We start from the raw sequence: 19,298 nt of genomic DNA on the forward strand, positions 1-19,298 counted from the left end.
GGACACGTTGCTTGGGGTATGAGTGCTGTTGTATCTAATTTACCTTCTGCATAAGTAAATATGCGGGCAGCTTGAATAACTGTATGTTGTCAGGTTACAAATGATATCAGGGACAAGGTATACATCACAACGCAGTTCTTTGCTGCAAAAAGAAGCCACTGAAATTTATTTTGTTTTATTTATTTAGCTAGTTTCCTAGATTAAACATTTAGTGTAATGACAGCTTTCTGTTTTTATGGTTACCTTAACACATGTAATTTGTCAGTCATGGTATACACCAAATTAGGCTGAGGTGGCCATATCACATAAACAGCCTGGTACAACTAGATTAAATCTTTACTGTTTGTTTTTTTATTTTGATTTATTCCATCCTTCCATTTTGACATTTTTTACCAGGAGGGCTTTTACGCTAGGTTTGTTTTACTCAAAGTGTAATTCTTCCATTAAATTAAATGTCAATCGTCACTTTGCTTTGGTGACAAAAGCTACCGGAATTGTACATCACAGATCCTGAGCTCTATTCAGGTGACAAAACTTTTTCCCCTTGTAAGGTTGGCCCCCACTCACATGCACAATCATTATGATTAAGGTGAAGAGCAAAATCTGCTACAGATTCTCTATTATTTAATCTCTAATTTGTGATTGCTTAAAAAAATCCAAAAAAAAAGGGCAGGATAGTAACATGTGGAAGAAAAAAGAGCAAAAATATATATAGCTATATATACTAAAACTAATTTTTCTTGCAATTTACTATCGAATTTGACAAGTTTGATTATTTTGTGAGAAAAATTGTCAACAGAATAAAGAGTTATTTTTTAGTGCTGCAAGCAAAACTGTTTGATGCAGAAATATTTTTTTAAATTCAATTTTCAATTTCAATTTATTTATTTGCCATAGAAAAGTTGAAATTACAGTAGGTAGAACACATTATATAAACAGTTACATATAGTTATATTCTTCTGATGATACCTGTGGGTGGATGAAAGGACCAGCTAGACATAGACAGACCTGGTAGTGGAATAATGAGGTTGACCAGTGTATAAAGGAAAAGAGGAAACTTTGGAAAGAGTGGAAGTCAGGTGGTAGTAAAAATATTTACTTAGAAGCTAAGCGTTGTGCTCGTACAGCAGTGTATAAGGCAAAATCAGAAGCAGAGAGAAACAGATTTGCAGATGTGTTAAGAAGGGAAGACCAGCGCAATGAGGTTTTCAAGATAGCAAAGCAAATGAAGAAGACTAATCAAGATGTTGTAGGTGATGAAGGTGTAATGATGAAGGTGTTTTGGCTAGCACAGAGGAGGAGAAAAGGGTAGCTTGGAAGAATCATTATCAGAGGTTGCTTAACACTGAGTTTGATTGGGACGAGGAGAATTTGTCTGATGATGATGTTGGCCAGCTATGCAGATCAAGACAGAATGGGTAGTGGAGGCTATTAGGAAATTGAAGATTGGTAAGGCTGCAGGAGTATCAGGTATTGTTGCAGAGATGGTAAAAGCATCTGGATATATTGGAGTTGAGCTTATTACAAGTCTTGCTAACCAGATTATAAAGGATGGTGCTATTCCGAGTGAGTGGCAGTCAAGTGTAATAGTGAATTGTTTCAAGGGCAAGGGTGATGCATTAGAAAGGGGTAACTATAGAGGTTTGAAGTTGGTTGATCAAGTAATGAAAGTTATTGAAGGAGTGATTGATAAGTTACTTAGAGAAAGAATTGATATAGATAAGATGCAATTTGGTTTTGTTCCAGGTGTGGCACTACAGATGCAATATTTTTACTCAGACAGCTTCAGGAAAAGTATTTAGGAAAGGGAAAGAATCTCTATTTTGCCTTTGTAGATTTAGAGAAAGCTTTTGATAGAGTGCCACGTAAAGTTATTTGGTGGGCTATGAAAAAATTAGGTGTGGATGAGTGGCTAGTTACGATGGTACAGTCTATGTACAGCAATGCTAGAAGTCGTGTCAGGATTAACGTTTCACTTAGTGATGAATTTACTGTAAATGTTGGTGTACATCAGGGTTCTGTACTTAGTCCTTTGTTGTTTGTTCTAGTCTTAGAAGCGCTGTCGATGGAGTTCAGAACAGGTTGTCCATGGGAGTTTTGTATGCAGATGATTTGGTTCTCATAGCAGAGTCGATGGAAGAATTAGTTAAAAAGTTTGAGAAGTGGAAGAAAGGACTAGAAGAGAAAGGGCTAAAGGTAAACACAGCAAAGTCTAAAGTCATGATTAGTAGCATTGCAGCCAAGTGTGGCCTTGTAGTTGGAAAGTGGCCTTGTGGAGTTTGCAGGAAAGGGGTTGGTAGTAACTCAATTTTTTGTCAGACTTGCAAGCATTACATAAGAAGTGCAGTAGTATTAGTGGAAGATTAAGAGCTGACATTCAGTTTGTATGCAAGCGTTGCAAAGGTGAGATTATAGAGAATGAAGTATTTCCAGCTTTAATGATGTACAACAGTGGCTCGTTAGAGATAGTTGAGAACTTTTGTTACTTAGGTGATATGTTGGGCAGTGAAGGGGCTGTTGGAAGAAGTGTTACTTGCAGGATAGGTTCTGCTTGGAAAAAGTTCAGAGAGTTACTTCCTTTGTTGACTAGCAGAGTCCTGTCAATTGAGGTAAAAGGTAGGTTGTATGAGGCCTGTGTAAGAAGTGTTATGTTGTACGGTAGTGACACATGGGCAGTGAAGCAGGCAGATCTTGACCGTTTAGAAAGGAATGATAAGAGAATGCTTAGGTGAATGTGTAACACCAGTCTGAGAGACAGAAAGAGTTCAGATGAGCTAAGAAGCAGGCTAAGTAACCGTAGAATTAAAGATGTTATCCAGATAAGAAGATTGAATTGGCTGGGGCACTTAGAAAGAATGGAGGAGGATAATTGGGTAAGGAAGTGTAGAGACTTGATAGTTCTTGGGGCAAAGCCCAGAGGCAGACCGAGAAAGACTTGGCAGGAGGTTATAAGGACAGACTTGATACAGAGGAAGTTGGGTTTAGATCTAACACAGTCTAAATCAGATTGGAAGAGGGTCATTAATATACCCCGTCCAACCCATGCTAGCATGGAAAACGGACATTAACCCTATTCGGTCCGGAGTTTTTCCAACATACTATGACCGGGGGGCGGATTCCGCCCCCCTCAATAACTTTTCATAGGATTGTTGAAATTGAATCAAACTTGGCACACTTATAGTACATCATAAAAGGAACAAAATGGCGGCAATAAATTTTTGCTTGCGTCAGCACATTTTCTGTGACGTCATCAGAAGCTTGAAAATTGTTAAAAATACTACTATCTGCTTAAAATATAATTACTTTTGTTCTAGAGCGAATTTTTACATTCTGTTTGAAGTTTCTGTAAGCTAAATAAAATTTTTTTAACATCTTCCGGTTTTTACATGGATTGAATAAAAAATTGTCAAAAATTGCCCGAAAATCCGTTTTTTCCCGATTTTCGGGTAAAATCCGACAAAATTGGGAAATCGGATTAGTCATGTGTCAAAATTATTCAAAATGATTCTTCTTGATGAAGCAAAGTTGTGTTGCAAGTTTCAAGTTCTAAGGATAATCCTAACAGGAGTTATTATATTTTCCCCATTGTAAGGATTTCATAGAGATTTTAGGGGTAGTTTCGAGTAATAGCCAATATCAAAGCCTCTGAAAGGTATGGGACCTAAACATTTAGCATGCAGGTCCCTAATAGATAAATGTTGAAACTCAGTAAGTATCATAGCCATATAAGAAAGCAATCAGTTATTAAAAAAAACCGGAAAATTAAATGTCTGCCATGAAATTTGATGAAATTAATTTTTAAGGAATCTTTAAGACAAGAGCCAATAAAGCGTGATGGAAGACTTAACGATTACATTACTGTATTTTTTGCGATATAACCTGCGGGTTATAAGTTGATTTTGATCATTTTGACTAACAAGGTGAATCAATAACGTTACGTTAGTAAGGCCACTTAAAATTGATTCTTTATTCATGGTAAAAAAAATTTGCACTTAAATTTAGATTTTCCTATAAAAATGCGCAATAACATTAAGAGAACATTAAAATTGTTAAAATTGTCTCACCTAGGTGCGGGTGATAATATGGTGTGGGTTATATAATAAGTTTTATTATTTTTTTGTCATTTATTGTGAAATTCAAAGTATATGCACTTACTAATGGCAGGAAACAGCCATCGTGAATGCCTTTGTATTTGCACTGACGACGACAAAAAAAATGCTGTTGTGACTTTTTTTCTATGTTTTTCCAATAAATAAGTAAACAACAAAAATTATTACCTGATTATTGTCTTTTTTGACGCAGCAATGTTAGTGGTTGTGTTCGTTTAAATTATCTCACGTTTGCATGCAGCTAGGTTAGGGTTATTTAGGCAACACTATTTGATTCTGACAAGCTGTTTTCGTGACACAAAATCGTTGTTAAAAATGTTTTTTTATTATGCTCAGTCCCACTATATATAATTGTATAAGAATGCCATCATTTTCCTTTTGTTGTCTAGTCTTAGTGCTAAACAATTAACAAATATTAACTGAGTTAAGAGGTCATCCCTCACTCTGCCTTACTTCTCATCATCCTTTAATGCTTTTAAAATCAGTGTACCAAATTGTTTCCGTCTTTCTTTCAAATGTTCATTAGCAAAGTATTTACGTTTTTCAAGTTTTTTGAAGTATTACAGCATACTTTGAGACTGATAGTGTGGTCTTGCGCTATTATTTTGTGTTACATTTTTTGTTGTTGCAAGAATGTTGCTTTATATTGGTCGGTTGGAAACAGTGTCTCAAATAAAAATTAAATCTTTATTCTTAGGCACTCCATTGTACAATCCCTAAGGCCTTTTAACAAAACTAACACCTCAGGCTAAACATAAAGTATTATAGTACTTTTAACCAGTAAAAACACTTTAGTCTTATTAAATTTCTAGACACATTATTTTAAAATGTTCTCTGGTGACAAACAGATAGTGGCTTTGATATGTCTAGATTCAAGTAACAACAGCAATGCTGCTTTGCAATGTAAGTGTATTATTTTTGCTGTTATTTAACACTTAAAATTTAATAGTGTATACAGAGCTTAAAGTAATGGCCGATCAGCAGTTTCTGCTTCCATAAAATTTGACATTTGACTGTCAGGATAAAATTAAACAATTAAATTGACCAGCAAATAATGGTGCCTTCCACAAATGAAAACTCCCTCTCAAAATTTATGCAATGAATCTCCTTGTAATCAGTAGTGTAGTAATACTGTCGTATAATACAGTGTATTTTTACAGTAAAATGTATAATAACTTAAAACTCTTGGTGAATAAACAATAATTACAACATCCTTTAACTAGATCAATTGAAGTAGTTTTAAATCACTTGTAGGTAATAGAGATTTTTTTAAAACGTAATGTTACTTATTTATTCAGATTACCAATTATTATTATTTATCTGCCAAATTTTCAAACAAACTTCAAAAATAAACTATACTTTCCACTTTCTTCATTTTGTTTAAAATTAGGGGGTAACCAAAGCGTAAAATACATTTCACAAAGAAAATTAAAACTTTAATACGCTGATAAAAATGTGAGCAAAACTTTTTGAATTTATTAGTAAAGCAGACATAATAAATTTGGATTGTGTTTAAATTTCTTGTCCATAAGGGTATTTATCTGCCATAGTTTTAATGACCACCAAAGAGATTGACTTAACTGGGTATTTACATTCTCTATGGTCGCGGTGACTGCTAGGAATTAAATATTTATTTTAAGCACTGGAGAATAAACCTGTTAAACTAAAACTTTAAGTGGAACTAAAAAAAAGGTTTGGTATGTTTTCAAGAACATGTAGTCAAAAATGCACCTTACATAATTGTTATTTATATTCTTTTCTCTGAATAACAACAATTTCTTTTCTACCAAACATTGTTGTTTTTTAAGGAATGTATAAAAACAAAATAATTGTTTTCTTATGGTGGTCGTCATTACATCAAAATATCATTTTTGTGTTTAGTTCCTCTTTAAGTAGATATATAATTAGGACCATCATACATTGCAGGCCCCGTCAGGAAAATTTATCTCCATGAGCGCTGAAATATATTACTCTGCAATCACAAAAGCTTTTGAAAAATATTTTTTTACAAATTAGTCTTACATAAGCAGTAAAATTCTCCCATAAAATTATTTGTGTGCGGGCATTTTTAAAAAAGTCTTAAGGGAAAACGATATTGTTTACAGGAAATTTAACGTTTTTCATTTCTTCTGTCTGAATACTTTTTTATTCATTTTTTTAAACCATCATTTATCTATCAACCGTTACATGGATTTTTTTTATGTTCTGTGGGAATGTACATAATAAAAAGCTTTTCGATTAAATTATAAAATGTAAATATAAAAATTATAACTTCTAACAATTAAAAAATTATGTAAAAAGAAAAAGATATTATGTAAAAAGAAAAAGATATTCACAAAATATTGTCACTGTTAAAAAAACCAATTGTTATTTATAAAAAATCTAAAGGCTCAAATAGACAGAACAATTTTGCAGATCCGTTTTTAAAATAAAGTATTGAACTAAAATTGATCTAAAAGTGTTGTGTATATACTATTAAAAAATAATAGTACGATAATACTCAAATGACGTAAAAACACAAATCAATATTTGAAAACTGACCTAATAAAATCAAAGTGGTTTGATTTTTGAAACATTGAACAAAAATAAAACACAAATACAACGTATTGACAACGTTTCGGGTGTCCATACACCCATTTTCAACTCTTCAGTATAACGCTTTATTAACTCAAATACAGTACCGCTATCAGGAAGCCTAACATCGTGTATCGTGTATCATGCGCGACACCCACGATCCACGATCTTTGTGCTCAAAGGTGAAATAATGCCATCGTGGGAGACGCGATCTATCGTATCACAATGCATCATGAGTTTCACGATCATATAAAAAATAAAATCGTGTTCGTCACGATACAATTGTTTCACTGAAATGCTATATAATTTTTATTGCTTTAATAACAATTTAAATGAAAAGCAATTAAAAAAAGATCACCATATTCTCTTTTTAGTCAGTTTACATTTGCTGAAGTTTAACGACCTCTTCACATCTTAAAAATCTCAATCAAAATATACGTCCGCGATAGGTTTTATTCTTGACTAGTTTTTTCTATATGTGTGATTTTTAACCAACCGTGATTTCTTGTTAGGCTGGACTTAAAAATATGTTTGCCGTCACCAAGGTGAGGGTTTCAGCACTGACCTGGTCGGTCGGTCGTGATTTTATGTTATCTACGATATATTTTTCTTATATTTTAAGTGAATGTACTAAATAAGAGGCAGCAAAAACACAAAGCCTGCGATCAAAAAACGGTCGGTGTTATTAGGAAGAATGTGATGTATAGAGAACATTAAAGTCGGCCCCTTTCCTTCATACTGACACTCTTATGCTCGGCTGGTGCATTACACTGAGACTCGAACGAAAGACGGAAGACCATTTGGAACCATGCCACAAGTCAGTCCAACCTTCATCGTCACAGAGAATACTGCGAGAAGAGTGCGCACCCATGCAAGTTAAATATAACCAGAACATGGGAGAGGTTAGGTGTCCTGTACCTTAATACAGCTTTCGGACGAATGTTCTCGTGATGTAATACAAAAAAAATCATGTTGAATAAGGTTTAACACATCTTTTTAAAAGGGGAAAGAGAAATCAAAAATATCTAGAATTAATGCAAAAAACAATTAGCAAATCTGCCAACACATCATCGCGTTCAATGGTGTTTCAACTTCGCACTCATCCTTAATACGTTTCACAAAATTTATTTTTTACTGGGTTTCGTTTTAAAACTGGCTTTCCTGCATCTACAGAAAGAATTTATTTTATTTATTTTAGCACATTTATTCTTAGTCATGCCTTAGGATGGTTTTATAAAGATCAAATTAATTTGAAAACTCTCTTTGGAAAAAAGTTGGTTTGTGTCAAGAAAAAAGTTGTAAATGTTATGTTAAAGTAGCTAACTATTTTTATGATAAAAATTTACAAAAACTTTACAAAGTGTAGAAAAGAAAAAACTATCTTGATCGTCTTGTTCTTCTTCCCAGTTCGTTTTTTGCCTCTTTGCATTTTCTCCATGTTTTTTCTTCCTCCCTGGAACTCATAGTGTTAATTTGAAACACGTACTCTCTTATTTTTTTCAATTTGGCTGGGTTGAGTGGTTCTTTTCCTTTTGCGCCACTGCAGTTGCTGTCTATTCTTTCCTCTTCCGAGAACATAGCAACTGCCAGGTTCTTCGCAAAATTCTTTATAGATTGTGACCTATACGAAATTTTTGTATTTCGGCTTTCAAATTTGTGTCTATTCTCAGGGTCATTATAATATTCCAAAAGCTTTATTTCTAAATTAGTCTTGTCATCTACGTAAAAATATATAATATCAATATAAAAATAACTTTAGTCTATGTGCTTTACACAATTATAGTATAAAATTTGGAGTCATAAATCACCACTTAAATCAATGATTTCTGCTTGCTCTATTTGTCTTGGCAGCTGCCAACTTGGTAGGTCTCATTTTTTATGTATTTTGTTGGTAAGACCATTAATGTTTTATCCGAATAAGCCATTTTTGTAAACTTTCAACAATTTTCATGCAGACATCTTTTACTCTTTCGATGAAAGTCGAGATTGAATCTTAACTTTAAACAACTGCGAATTATAACTGATGCGTTCTGTATTTTAGCTATTATTTGTCGCATGACGAAGTCAAACATGAGAGCTTTGTTACAGGTGCAAAAAGTATTTTATTCAAATTGCCACCAAAAGTAGTTATTCATTTCGCTACGAAAAAACCTCCTTCCCAGAGATTTACAATACGTTGTCTCAAGTATAAATTTAGTCCAGGCGCCATTTTTAACGTTTAAGATATCAAAAGTTGATAATGACTACGTATTTGTGGCATATCAAATAATAAAGGCGTTCTTTTAAACATAATGTGTTATCAAATAATGACGTAAATGTATCATGTTCAACTGGAGCAGGACGGCAAGTGACGGACGGCGTGAAACCAGTTAAATTATTAAATACTTATAGTCATATTAAAAATAAAAATATTTAAGCGGGAAATTAAAATTTTATGCAGGCGATAATCAAAGTTTCCAGGCGTGCGATCTTAAATCTTTAAAATCTTAGAACTTTAAAAAAAATTTAAGAAGGAGAAGTAAAAACACAATTCCTTTACTCCTGTACACCGCACAGAAATTATTAATTTCAGCGTGGGGAACACTTGAAGGGTATGTTCTATCAATGTTCACGTTCACGGCCGGGATTAGAACCCTTGTCCGAAAAATCTTGAGTGTTTAAGTATTTAAGTTATTAAACTTCGTTACTACTTGTGCAACTAAAAATATTTAATGTAAATAAAGTTACGAAGTTGAACGGTGGCTGATAACAACGCTAGTGATGGATCATGAAAATCATTACTTAAAATAATATGTTTTGTTAATGATTTTTTTTATGTTTTAATTATTTTGTTTTAGTTATTTTTTTAGTTTGATTTTTCAAAAAACGACTATAAAAAGCTTAAAGTTAAAAAGATTGAATTTTAAAGGTACTAAAAAGCTACTGAGTGCAAGATATTATAAATTCGCCGTATTCCTTTAACCATATCTATAATAATTAGTGCAGCCATAAGTAAAAACAAATCAATTAAATAGGCTTCTAAAAAACGATTTGTGTTAGCCTTCTTAAATCATTCGTATTTCGCAACTCTAATAATTTAGGAGGGCTTTTGCAGATCAAAGAAAAACAGAAATTTGCATAAACGAATCATGATTTCCATCGCGAAACTATCGTGGTTTTTCATGATCCATCGCGATGAACATGATCATCACGATAGTTTCGCGATCTACTATCAAATATTTTTATAATCATGACAGACACGATAGGATCGTGGATCGTGGGTGTCGCGCATGATACACGATCACGATGTTAGGCTTCCTGATAGCAGTACTGTATATTACAAAACATATTAAAAGAATGGAAAATTACGCCTTATTAAATAAATACAACGGTGCTGACCTGATGTTATTATTAAGTTTGGGATTATCATGCAAGATGAAAAGGCTCTTTTTGATTTTAAGTGAGAAGCAGCTATTCCCATGCGCAAGAATGCTGAAATTGTCAAGAGACGGAATGTAGTGGTTGCATTGTTTTAGATGTTCTTTAATAGCAGATTGTTGCGTTGACCACGATTTCTTACCTGTTAATGGTGCAACACCAAGGTGCTCGCTTATTCTAACTTTGAGATGTCTTCATGTCTCACCTATATACCAGCCACCGCACTTAAAATTATATATGACACCGGACATCAATTCTTTAGGTACTTGTACTTTATATCGAAAAAAGTTGGAGAGGCTAGTGCGTGTTCTAAAAATAACAGAAAGCGTACAACAATTGGATTACTTTTAATGAAATTCTGTAGCCTAGTTCTTGTCTGCAAAGATACCTTAACCTAAGTAAGGAAGTACAAGTAGAAGCTTCTTCTTTTCGACTGTAGGATCCAGAGATTTTTCACGATGCAAGTTATTATAAAATTGTCTACTGACGTTTTCCAGGAAGTTCTTAGGAAAACCGTTGTGCAGAAAAATATCCTTAAGTCTCAAAAGTTTGCAATGAAAAATGGACCAGTTTGAAGAGATATTAAAACAGCAATGTAATAAAGGAAAGACAAGGCCTTTTGTGTCAGGAATAAAACTATTGAAATAAGTATAAACTGAGGTAATGAATTTATTACTATTGTTATGTGTTATGGTTTGATTTTATTAGATCAATTTTTCGTCAGAGCAACATTATATTTAAAAGAAAACTGCCATTTGCTTACTTCTTTTTGAAACTCACTCTCAAATTTTTATTTTAAATGTTTTTATGCACGAAAAAAGTGAGTTAATAGTAGTGAAGAGAAACGTGACTGAAAATTATGTCAGATAATTTTTTATTACCAAGCACGTTTCCCCTTTCATTCCTGTGATGGAGCCAATCCTTTACCCATACAGTTCTTTTTTTCTATCTTTTCTTTTATGTGAAAGAATAAAACTGTTTGAAAAGATTAAGGAGCACAAATCTGTTTCATCTTCGTTGTCGCTTATGCCTGTTATGATACCGTAAAATACCGAAATCAAGTGACCCGATGATAAGAGCACCTTTGGTAAGCGCCTTAGCAACATTTCTGTTTATAAGCACACCTTCATATAAGTGCATATAGGGATAAGAGCTAAAGAATACAATGTTTGTATCACTTAAAATGCGAGCTTTTTACATAGTTTTTATAGTTACGGATATATGAGTTTTCGCAGCATATATATTATGTACACGGTAGTCAATTCCTCCTCCACCCAAGTGCCTTCAGAAGCACAGCGCTTTTCGCCAGTAGTGACTGCTTCCATCCATAAAATTCAACACTCATTCATCATTGGATAAAAAAGATGTTGAGTACGAACAAAGTGATGTTGGTTCTGATATTTCTTCTGATGATTCAACAATCGGTTAAGATTAAGGAATTAAAATGTACAAAATGATAAACAAAAAGGAATATACATCATCAAAAAAAATATTAAATTTTTCTTTTTTTTTTCAGTGCACTTTTTTTATACTCGTTTGTATGCGCACCTGTGGATAAGCTGCACCCTCGAATAAGCGCATCAAAATCTTGCTATCACCACTGAAAAACGCTGTGCTTGATTTCGACATTTTACGGTAAATTAAATTCAGATTGTTCTTTAAATTGTATCGTGAATGTATACAAACATATTAAATCAATTTAAGAATTGAATAATTATTGACCTAAAATTTTTGAGTGTATTTTTTCCAACAATATTCCGACAAATAATATTTTTCGAAATTGTTCCGTCTATTGGGGCCTTAAAATTAAAAAAAAGTTAAAATAATTTATAAGTAAGTTTTTTTCCAATGATAGAATATTATCCAAGCAAAACGCGGAAATATTTATCAAGCAAAACACTGCAATATCAATCTCAAAAACCCTTATAATGCATAGGTTGATGATAATCAAACTTTCAAATATGGATGGCCTAGGGTACATTATAAAGACAAAGCCCTTTCAAAGTTTAATTGATTTACTTTGTTTTTACCCTGAAATTATTCTTTTTCACTCCATTTTTAAGGGACAAAGCAACAGTTTTTACAATACGTTTGCCTAATTAATTAGCTTTGACTAATATTGTTAAAATTTTCTTTTGATATGTGATTCAAGCAATTACCTAACTTTAGTTTATCCTGTTTGATTGTATAAATTGTTTTTTAACCGATTTTTTAATGGGAAAAGTATTTGCACGCTAAAATGTATATACTTTTTCAGTATTTTTTGCATTTCTGCGGTTCATTAGCATCACTAATAACTGTTACAGCTATTTTTTTTATCCAGGCAATATATGGCTAGGAAGAATCTGTTTGTTTTAAATGTTTCGTCAAAACCTTTTAAAAGCATCTAAAACTTTATTTTATGCATAATGGTTTGTGTTTCTCTAATCTATATTTCAATGTATAAACTCTGTTTTTATATTTCTACCAAGGGTATCTGAAGAAGATACATAAACCTAATAATATCATTGGGATTGTGCATGTGTATATTCCTCCGTCAACACCAAGTTGTTATTGTAGGTAGATTTTTATTTTTATTTGACACATTTCAACTATTCAATTTGTATGGAGATCTCGCAGCACAGACTGGTTTTATAATTTTTCAACATCCCCCAAGGATGCTTTTGTTTAAAGGAGAACTAACGATTGCTAGCAAGTTTTGTCTAAAATGTTCATTATAGTGTGAAAATGAACTGTGTTAAATTATTTATATTTATGAACTTTAGTTTTTGAGATATTTAAGGTCAAAGTAGTCCCACAGTCGCCGACATGACAGTGTCGATAAGGACTTTTAGTTCTGTATAATACTAACTTGTGTGACATAAGTTTGGAGATGTAAATAAATGCATCCTGATTAACGAAGCGAAGGAATGCTACAATGTGCCTCTTATATACAGTACTGTAAAAAGGTTTGTTAACATCGCGATTTATGTTTATTTCATATTACGCACGAACCACGATAGTCCACGATGCGCATTTTTTTAACAATCGTGGACCTCATGATCATGTTTTGTGGACTACACGAACGAAAATTAAATATTACATCGTAGCTTCCACGATAGATAACTTCTATTGTAAAACAACAAAGACCGTTAGTTTAGCAATTAAATCAAAAAACCGACAGCAAAAAAATAAATTAAAACGTTTTAATTCGTTGTCATAAGGCTAGCTACATAATAGATTTTAATTGTTCGTGAATCAAAATGCGAGGTAAAAAACATTTCTGTCGCCGCTTTTCGTCTATAAACTTTTAAAATGCAATCTAAAAAAACATCTCTATTGCCGCTATTCGTTTATAAACTTTTAAAATGCGATCTTAAAAAACATTTCTATTGCCGCTATTCGTTTATAAACTTTTAAAATGCGATCTTAAAAAACATTTCTATCGCCGCTATTCGTTTATAAACTTTTAAAATGCTATCTTAAAAAACATTTCTATCGCCGCTTTTCGTTTTAAACTTAATACATTTTTATCGGCGCAGACAAATTTAACTTTTCTAGATAAATGACATTTCGTAAAAATACGATCGCGTCCATGACGAAAAGTATACACCAAGCAAAAACTACGAATATGCTTTTTTAACTTGATAAAACCTTAAACAATCAAATTAATTTTAATAAAAGACTTTTTTAAAAAGAAAAAATATTGAATTATACTGGTTATAAAAATCGTGGAGCTCGCGAAAATGTGGGACACACGATCCTTCGTGGAGATAATGTATGTAAGTTTTTGTCTTTAATTCTCCTTTAAATTAGAAATTAGTTTACTGATTTTGCAGACTCATAATTTGGGTACTTAAAATACAAGGGAAAAGTTTTAAATTTGTTTTACTTTTTACTTTTAATATTTTAATGCTTTGAGCTGCATAAACAATTTATTATCAGTAACACTATCTTATGCACACTCTGTCATTTCATACACCAATCCCCAAATATTTTTTTACGATTGCACAAAAAAAAGATATTTGTAATTCTACGATTTTTGTATTTATAATAGCTGGTGGGCTCTTGCCTTCTGTACAAGACATTTTGCAGGAGAATGATGCTCTTGTTGGATACTATAGAGATGTTTTAGCATCACATGGATTAAGTAGAACATGTAATATACTAATGTTAAGTATGTGAAAAATGTATAGCCATTAGTCCTCCAATTGTATCAAAAATGAAATAAATATTTCTTTTCCTGCTTATAAATAAAATGAAAAGTAATTTTTGTACAGGATGAATAAAAACATCCACTTGATCACAGCAATAAAAAAATCTTTATAAATAAAATCTTGATTACTTTAGTAATAATTGTGTCTTTATGCAATATTTTTTTGAGAAATTTATTAGCCTATTGCTACTATTGGTTAACTTGAAACACTGATCAACATTCAAATTTTTTATTTTTTTTTATTGTGCTGCCTTAAGCAGATGGGTGATTCACTGTCCTTAATTTTTCCTTACATTTATGACTTTTCTAGTTGATAAGGTCTTTGAAAAAAACATTAAAAAAAAGATAGGAGATGTAAGGGTTTAAAAATTTTGCTGACGTCAGGAAAACCTTCCACAATACAAAAAATATTTTCAGAATTTTTATACACATTGCATTTGTGAAGATCAGGTAAGGCTGATAAAGGAAATGTATGGGATAATGTACTTTTGACAATCAATATTGGGTTTAATGGTTTTTTGATGACATCATCATCTCATCTGTTCTGAAACAGGTTTGTGGACCAAGCTTTGGTAAACGTAACCAATTTGGTCTTGGGTGGCCCCTACATACGTCGGTTATTTTTAGCTGTTTCTAAGTTATTAGTGCAATACATTGCGTTCACTAGTTTTAAAAGGCTGTTGATGTCAGTTTAAATGCATTGACATTGTGCCTTAAAGTCCCGAAAATTAACAAATAACGTTTCTGATTACACTGAAGAAAAATGAACACATCCACCTTGCTTTTTGCATCCATATTACATAATTTTTATTTCCTACACAGATGCCTGAAAGCACGCAATGTAAGCTTTTTGGTACACGCATACAATTCCTGAAGATTGACTATGTATTAAATCTTTCATTGATAATTAACCTGTACGCGATTTACCACTAACATGAGCAAATAATTTCCAACCAGCTGACACACATACATGAAAGTCCTCCAATAATAGCTTCCTTTTCTGACAGTGCTTACAAACCTAACAAACTCCATTCTTTAAACTTCAAACTACCACATTTTTAGATTGTGGATGCTAAGTTCTTTATCGAACCAATAAATGATTCTGTTGGTAATACGATCTGCAAAATTGGTAAAGATAATAATGCATCATTCATACTTACTGGACAGCGTGGCGTCAGTACACTTCAACGCAAAGTATTTGGTAGTGTGACAGATTACATATTACACCATGCCGATCGGCCAGTACTTGTTGTACCACCACAAACAACATATATAAATTAAATTTTTTACACCAACTTTGCCAGACTTTGTATATTTAGTAAATTGATATGGGTTGTATATAACTAATTTAAATGATAAAATTTAAAAAAGAAATACAAAATATAGTTGTGTATGTGTATGTAAGTTTGTAGTGGATATATTTTTTTCTCTCGATGCATATACATATATATATACTTTTAACAGCATAAGAAAATATTCAGATTAGGGAACAATACTTAGAAGTCTTTGAGGTTATATTTTATCTGCACTTTCCTAATACATTTTTTATGTATTACGTATTGTATGTATTTTATGTATTATTTATTATGTAAATGTTTTCTTTTTAAACTTTTAAAATATTGTAATTTTAATAGCATTTTATTTAATCAAAAAGCACTAAGTATGGGTGAGTTTCTTTTAGTATACACTGATGTGTTTTTCTCTTAAAAAGTGTCCACTAAAAGAAACACTGTCCCAAATGATCATCTCTTTAAAAAATAATTCTTGTTAAGAGGATGTACTTTTGTTTATCGTCATTTTCTGTTCCATATTTTCGATGATAGAAAATGAAAAAGTTTTCATTTATCAACATTAATTTGTTGCAAAAAAGGCTTGACATCAAAGAAAAGCCGACATAAACAGATTAAAATTTAAATAGGCCTTAAAGATTTAAAGATCAACTTCAGGTAGATATAAAAAAACGTTTGATATAGCAGAAAAAAGAACTTTAAGAAGTTGATAAGAAAAGTGAGAGAATGAAAATTGAACATTAAGATGAAAATTAAACATTGAGATGAAAATTTCAATTAAGCTTATTGGAAGAGGAATCTCTTGCAACCTGAGCATTAAGAACATAACATTAGAATTAAGCTTTATTTTGTTCTTTTTTTTTTTTAAAGTGTTTCTTGGCTACCCATGGTGATGGGTTAAAAAGACTTAGTCTCATAAAAAATTGACTCAACACATAACAGGTGTTTGCAATAGATTATTTTCAACATGAAGTGTACTCATATTCATAGAAATTGAGCAGAATTTTTGTATCTTTCAGTGGACACTTGGTCTTTGCACTTTAAGGCCTACTGTAAAAATAGACATTACTGCATTTTCCTGCTAGCTGCCTTTGCATGTTTATATTTTTGTATAATTTAAAAAGTGTTGTATCTTTCCATATAAGTTGTTGTCATTATCATTTTTAATGGCTTTGATTTTAATATTTTTAATCAAACTATGTGGTCTTAAAGAATTATATAATGTGTTTATGTTTTTTAGGTTAGGATTAAGGGATGGAAGAAAAAAAGCAGATAAAATTTCTTTGTGTAGATGGAAGTAAACATAGCGATTTGGCTTTTGAATGTATGTTAATATATACATTATAGCATGCTGTCTCCCTCCCCCCATACCTACTGGGGGTATGACGATTCTATGTGCATGTAAACAATTTTTTTTCCTTGTGGAGATTTTACATTGGTTTCTTTACTAAAAAAATTAATATTTGTATTGTGAAGTTTATTTATAACATCCTATCACCAACATAATGATTCCCTTGTTCTTTCTTTATATTAACAGCTGTATTTTGTTAAAAATGATATCTGAATCACTTGTGCTAAGGATGCACGAAATAGCGATATCTTTGGCAGGTGATTCTGTGGGCTAGAATGGGACAGCAAAACCTGTGGATTTTCCACGGTCTGTTGTTACGCACCATTTCTTTGTAAGGTTAAGTGGCTACATAGCCGGATATGAAATAGAAATTCTTAACATTTTAACACATCAACAAATGTATATTAACATTTCGCCCTTAATCACTTATTTTATTTACTAGGGTTTTGCAAACATGTGTACCATGAAGGTGATAGGGTTGGCGTGATTCACGTACATGTTTTACCAGATCTGCCTTCTTTTGGAATGTATGGTAAGTATAATACTGTCAATATCACGTTTTTTATAGAAGGATTGTGGTTTTTGTGTTTTTATCTAATGAAAAAAAAATTCCCAATCGCTGCAAAAGTTAATTGTAAATAAATATAGCTTGTGTTAAGGACACAGTGTGTAATCTAGAAATCTAAAATGGGCCCATTAAATCTCAAATTAGAAATCATCAAGGTGGTTTGAGATATCAATGAAATCTTATTCATTTGCAGCTTGTATTTAAGGGGTGATAAGTCCTATATATTGTAATTAATATAATTAGCTTTTCCAATTTGGAAATAAATGTTTCATATACCTACTAAGAATGCGAGATTACACCCTGCAGTAGTGTAATAAATAAATCTGCTTATTTCAATGATTCTGAGATTTTCATAGTTTGTTGTTTATGTTTATGACTGTAAATTAAATATATAAAAAATTATAAATTACTAATTATAATAAAAGCTATTGGCTTTCTTGACAAGAATATTTTTATTTAGTAAGATTTTTTTAAATTTTAGCTGGCGGTTATGTTGTGACTGATATTTATCAAGAAACAGTTCAACAAAGTATTGATGAAAGTAAAAAAACTGTCAAAAAATATCGAGATTTGTTCAGGGAGAAAGATGTAAGTAGCTAAAATATTCACCAGAAAACAACAAATTTTCCGCAACTGCATAATAAAGAAATCTGTAAAATGGTTTAAAAAGTGAAATCACTTCTGAAGTTAGCTTCTTTTATTCTACTAGGAATAGCTAATGGAATCTGGGCCTATTAATTTAATTTAGTTAATACATTAGTTTTAGGCATAAGCTATTTGTTGAATTTACCAGGTTTAAGGGGTTAAAGAGTGTTGCTTATGTATTTATAACGTTGAATTATAAACCTAAATTTCATTGAAAGAAAACAAACAAAAGAATGCTTTTTCTGTATCCTTTTGATAATTCATTTTAAACTTAAAGTCAACTAAGCAGATTGTTTCGTTTTCATTTTTGTACTTCTTTTTTACATTTGTTTGCTAGATTACAGCTGAGATATTTATTGAAAGCATGGCAGATTCTGTTGGCCATACAATTTGCAAGATTGCAGAAAAAGAAAAAGGATTACTTCTTGTTGTTGGTCAGCGTGGTTTAGGCCTAGTTAGGCGCACTCTCTTTGGCAGCGTTAGTGATTATTTAATACACCATGCTAAAATGCCAGTCATGATTGTGCCAACCTTTGAAGAAGATGAAAAGTGAAATTTAGATAGCTTATTTGATGAAACAACTAATATATAAATACATGTATACATATGCTAAAACGATATTTAGAAATGTTTCTATTTAAACTAAGTTGTTTTTAAATTATTATACAAAAACCGTAGGAAGTCTTAGAAATTCAGTGCTAAGTTACATTTGATTGCTTCTAAAATTCATTGCTTGAAATGAAATTTTTATAAATACTTTTGTGGAAACTAAGCATTATGATTTTATTGAATATTTTAAGTAATTATATTAAAGTGAAATAATGAATGTATTGGGATTATAGGTTGTATAAATATAACTATAGGATGTATTTGTCTGCACATTTGCATTTTTATGAAGCACAAGTGAAGAATTTTTGAGTTACGCAAACTTTTTTATTTGTATATTCTGTGTCATAATGATTTTTGTTGAAGTCTTAATATATATTATTAAAAGTAGTATATGAGTAGTGCACTTGTTTTTGTTGTGAATTTTCCCTTGTAGTTTTAACCCTCTTATCCAAATAACATTACTGCTACAGATGTTGGTCCACTCTATGTATTTCCATTAGTTTGTTTTTTGCTGTCAAACCTTCTTTAAATTAAAAATAAA

The 19,298-nt window shown here is 31.7% G+C and overlaps 2 protein-coding genes across 2 annotated transcripts; both read left to right on the plus strand.

Annotated features, from left to right (window-relative positions):
• Positions 1-2,650: 2,650 nt before the first annotated feature.
• On the plus strand, positions 2,651-15,982 carry LOC130621545 (uncharacterized). The gene is made up of 4 exons (XM_057436848.1): positions 2,651-5,012; positions 12,572-12,655; positions 14,137-14,225; positions 15,358-15,982. The coding sequence occupies exons 1-4, from the start codon at positions 4,937-4,939 to the stop codon at positions 15,574-15,576; spliced, it is 468 nt and encodes a 155-aa protein (XP_057292831.1). The 5' UTR covers positions 2,651-4,936; the 3' UTR covers positions 15,577-15,982.
• Positions 15,983-16,818: 836 nt separating this feature from the next.
• On the plus strand, positions 16,819-19,155 carry LOC130621539 (universal stress protein Slr1101-like). Its single transcript, XM_057436843.1, has 4 exons — positions 16,819-16,908; positions 17,378-17,467; positions 17,985-18,091; positions 18,486-19,155. The coding sequence occupies exons 1-4, from the start codon at positions 16,839-16,841 to the stop codon at positions 18,699-18,701; spliced, it is 483 nt and encodes a 160-aa protein (XP_057292826.1). The 5' UTR covers positions 16,819-16,838; the 3' UTR covers positions 18,702-19,155.
• Positions 19,156-19,298: the final 143 nt, after the last annotated feature.

This window comes from Hydractinia symbiolongicarpus, chromosome 12 (assembly GCF_029227915.1).
Source record: "Hydractinia symbiolongicarpus strain clone_291-10 chromosome 12, HSymV2.1, whole genome shotgun sequence".
Lineage (NCBI taxonomy): Eukaryota > Metazoa > Cnidaria > Hydrozoa > Anthoathecata > Hydractiniidae > Hydractinia > Hydractinia symbiolongicarpus.

Excerpts from the sequence above, each read along its gene's own strand:
- LOC130621539 (XM_057436843.1), top strand. The coding sequence starts at position 16,839 with ATGGAAGAAAAAAAGCAGATAAAATTTCTTTGTGTAGATGGAAGTAAA. Across the intron at positions 16,909-17,377 it reads TAGCGATTTGGCTTTTGAAT|GGTTTTGCAAACATGTGTAC; the intron begins GTATGTTAATAT and ends TTTATTTACTAG. Across the intron at positions 17,468-17,984 it reads GCCTTCTTTTGGAATGTATG|CTGGCGGTTATGTTGTGACT; the intron begins GTAAGTATAATA and ends TTTAAATTTTAG.
- LOC130621545 (XM_057436848.1), top strand. The coding sequence starts at position 4,937 with ATGTTCTCTGGTGACAAACAGATAGTGGCTTTGATATGTCTAGATTCA. Across the intron at positions 12,656-14,136 it reads GTCAACACCAAGTTGTTATT|CTGGTGGGCTCTTGCCTTCT; the intron begins GTAGGTAGATTT and ends TATTTATAATAG. Across the intron at positions 14,226-15,357 it reads ATGTTTTAGCATCACATGGA|ATTGTGGATGCTAAGTTCTT; the intron begins TTAAGTAGAACA and ends CCACATTTTTAG.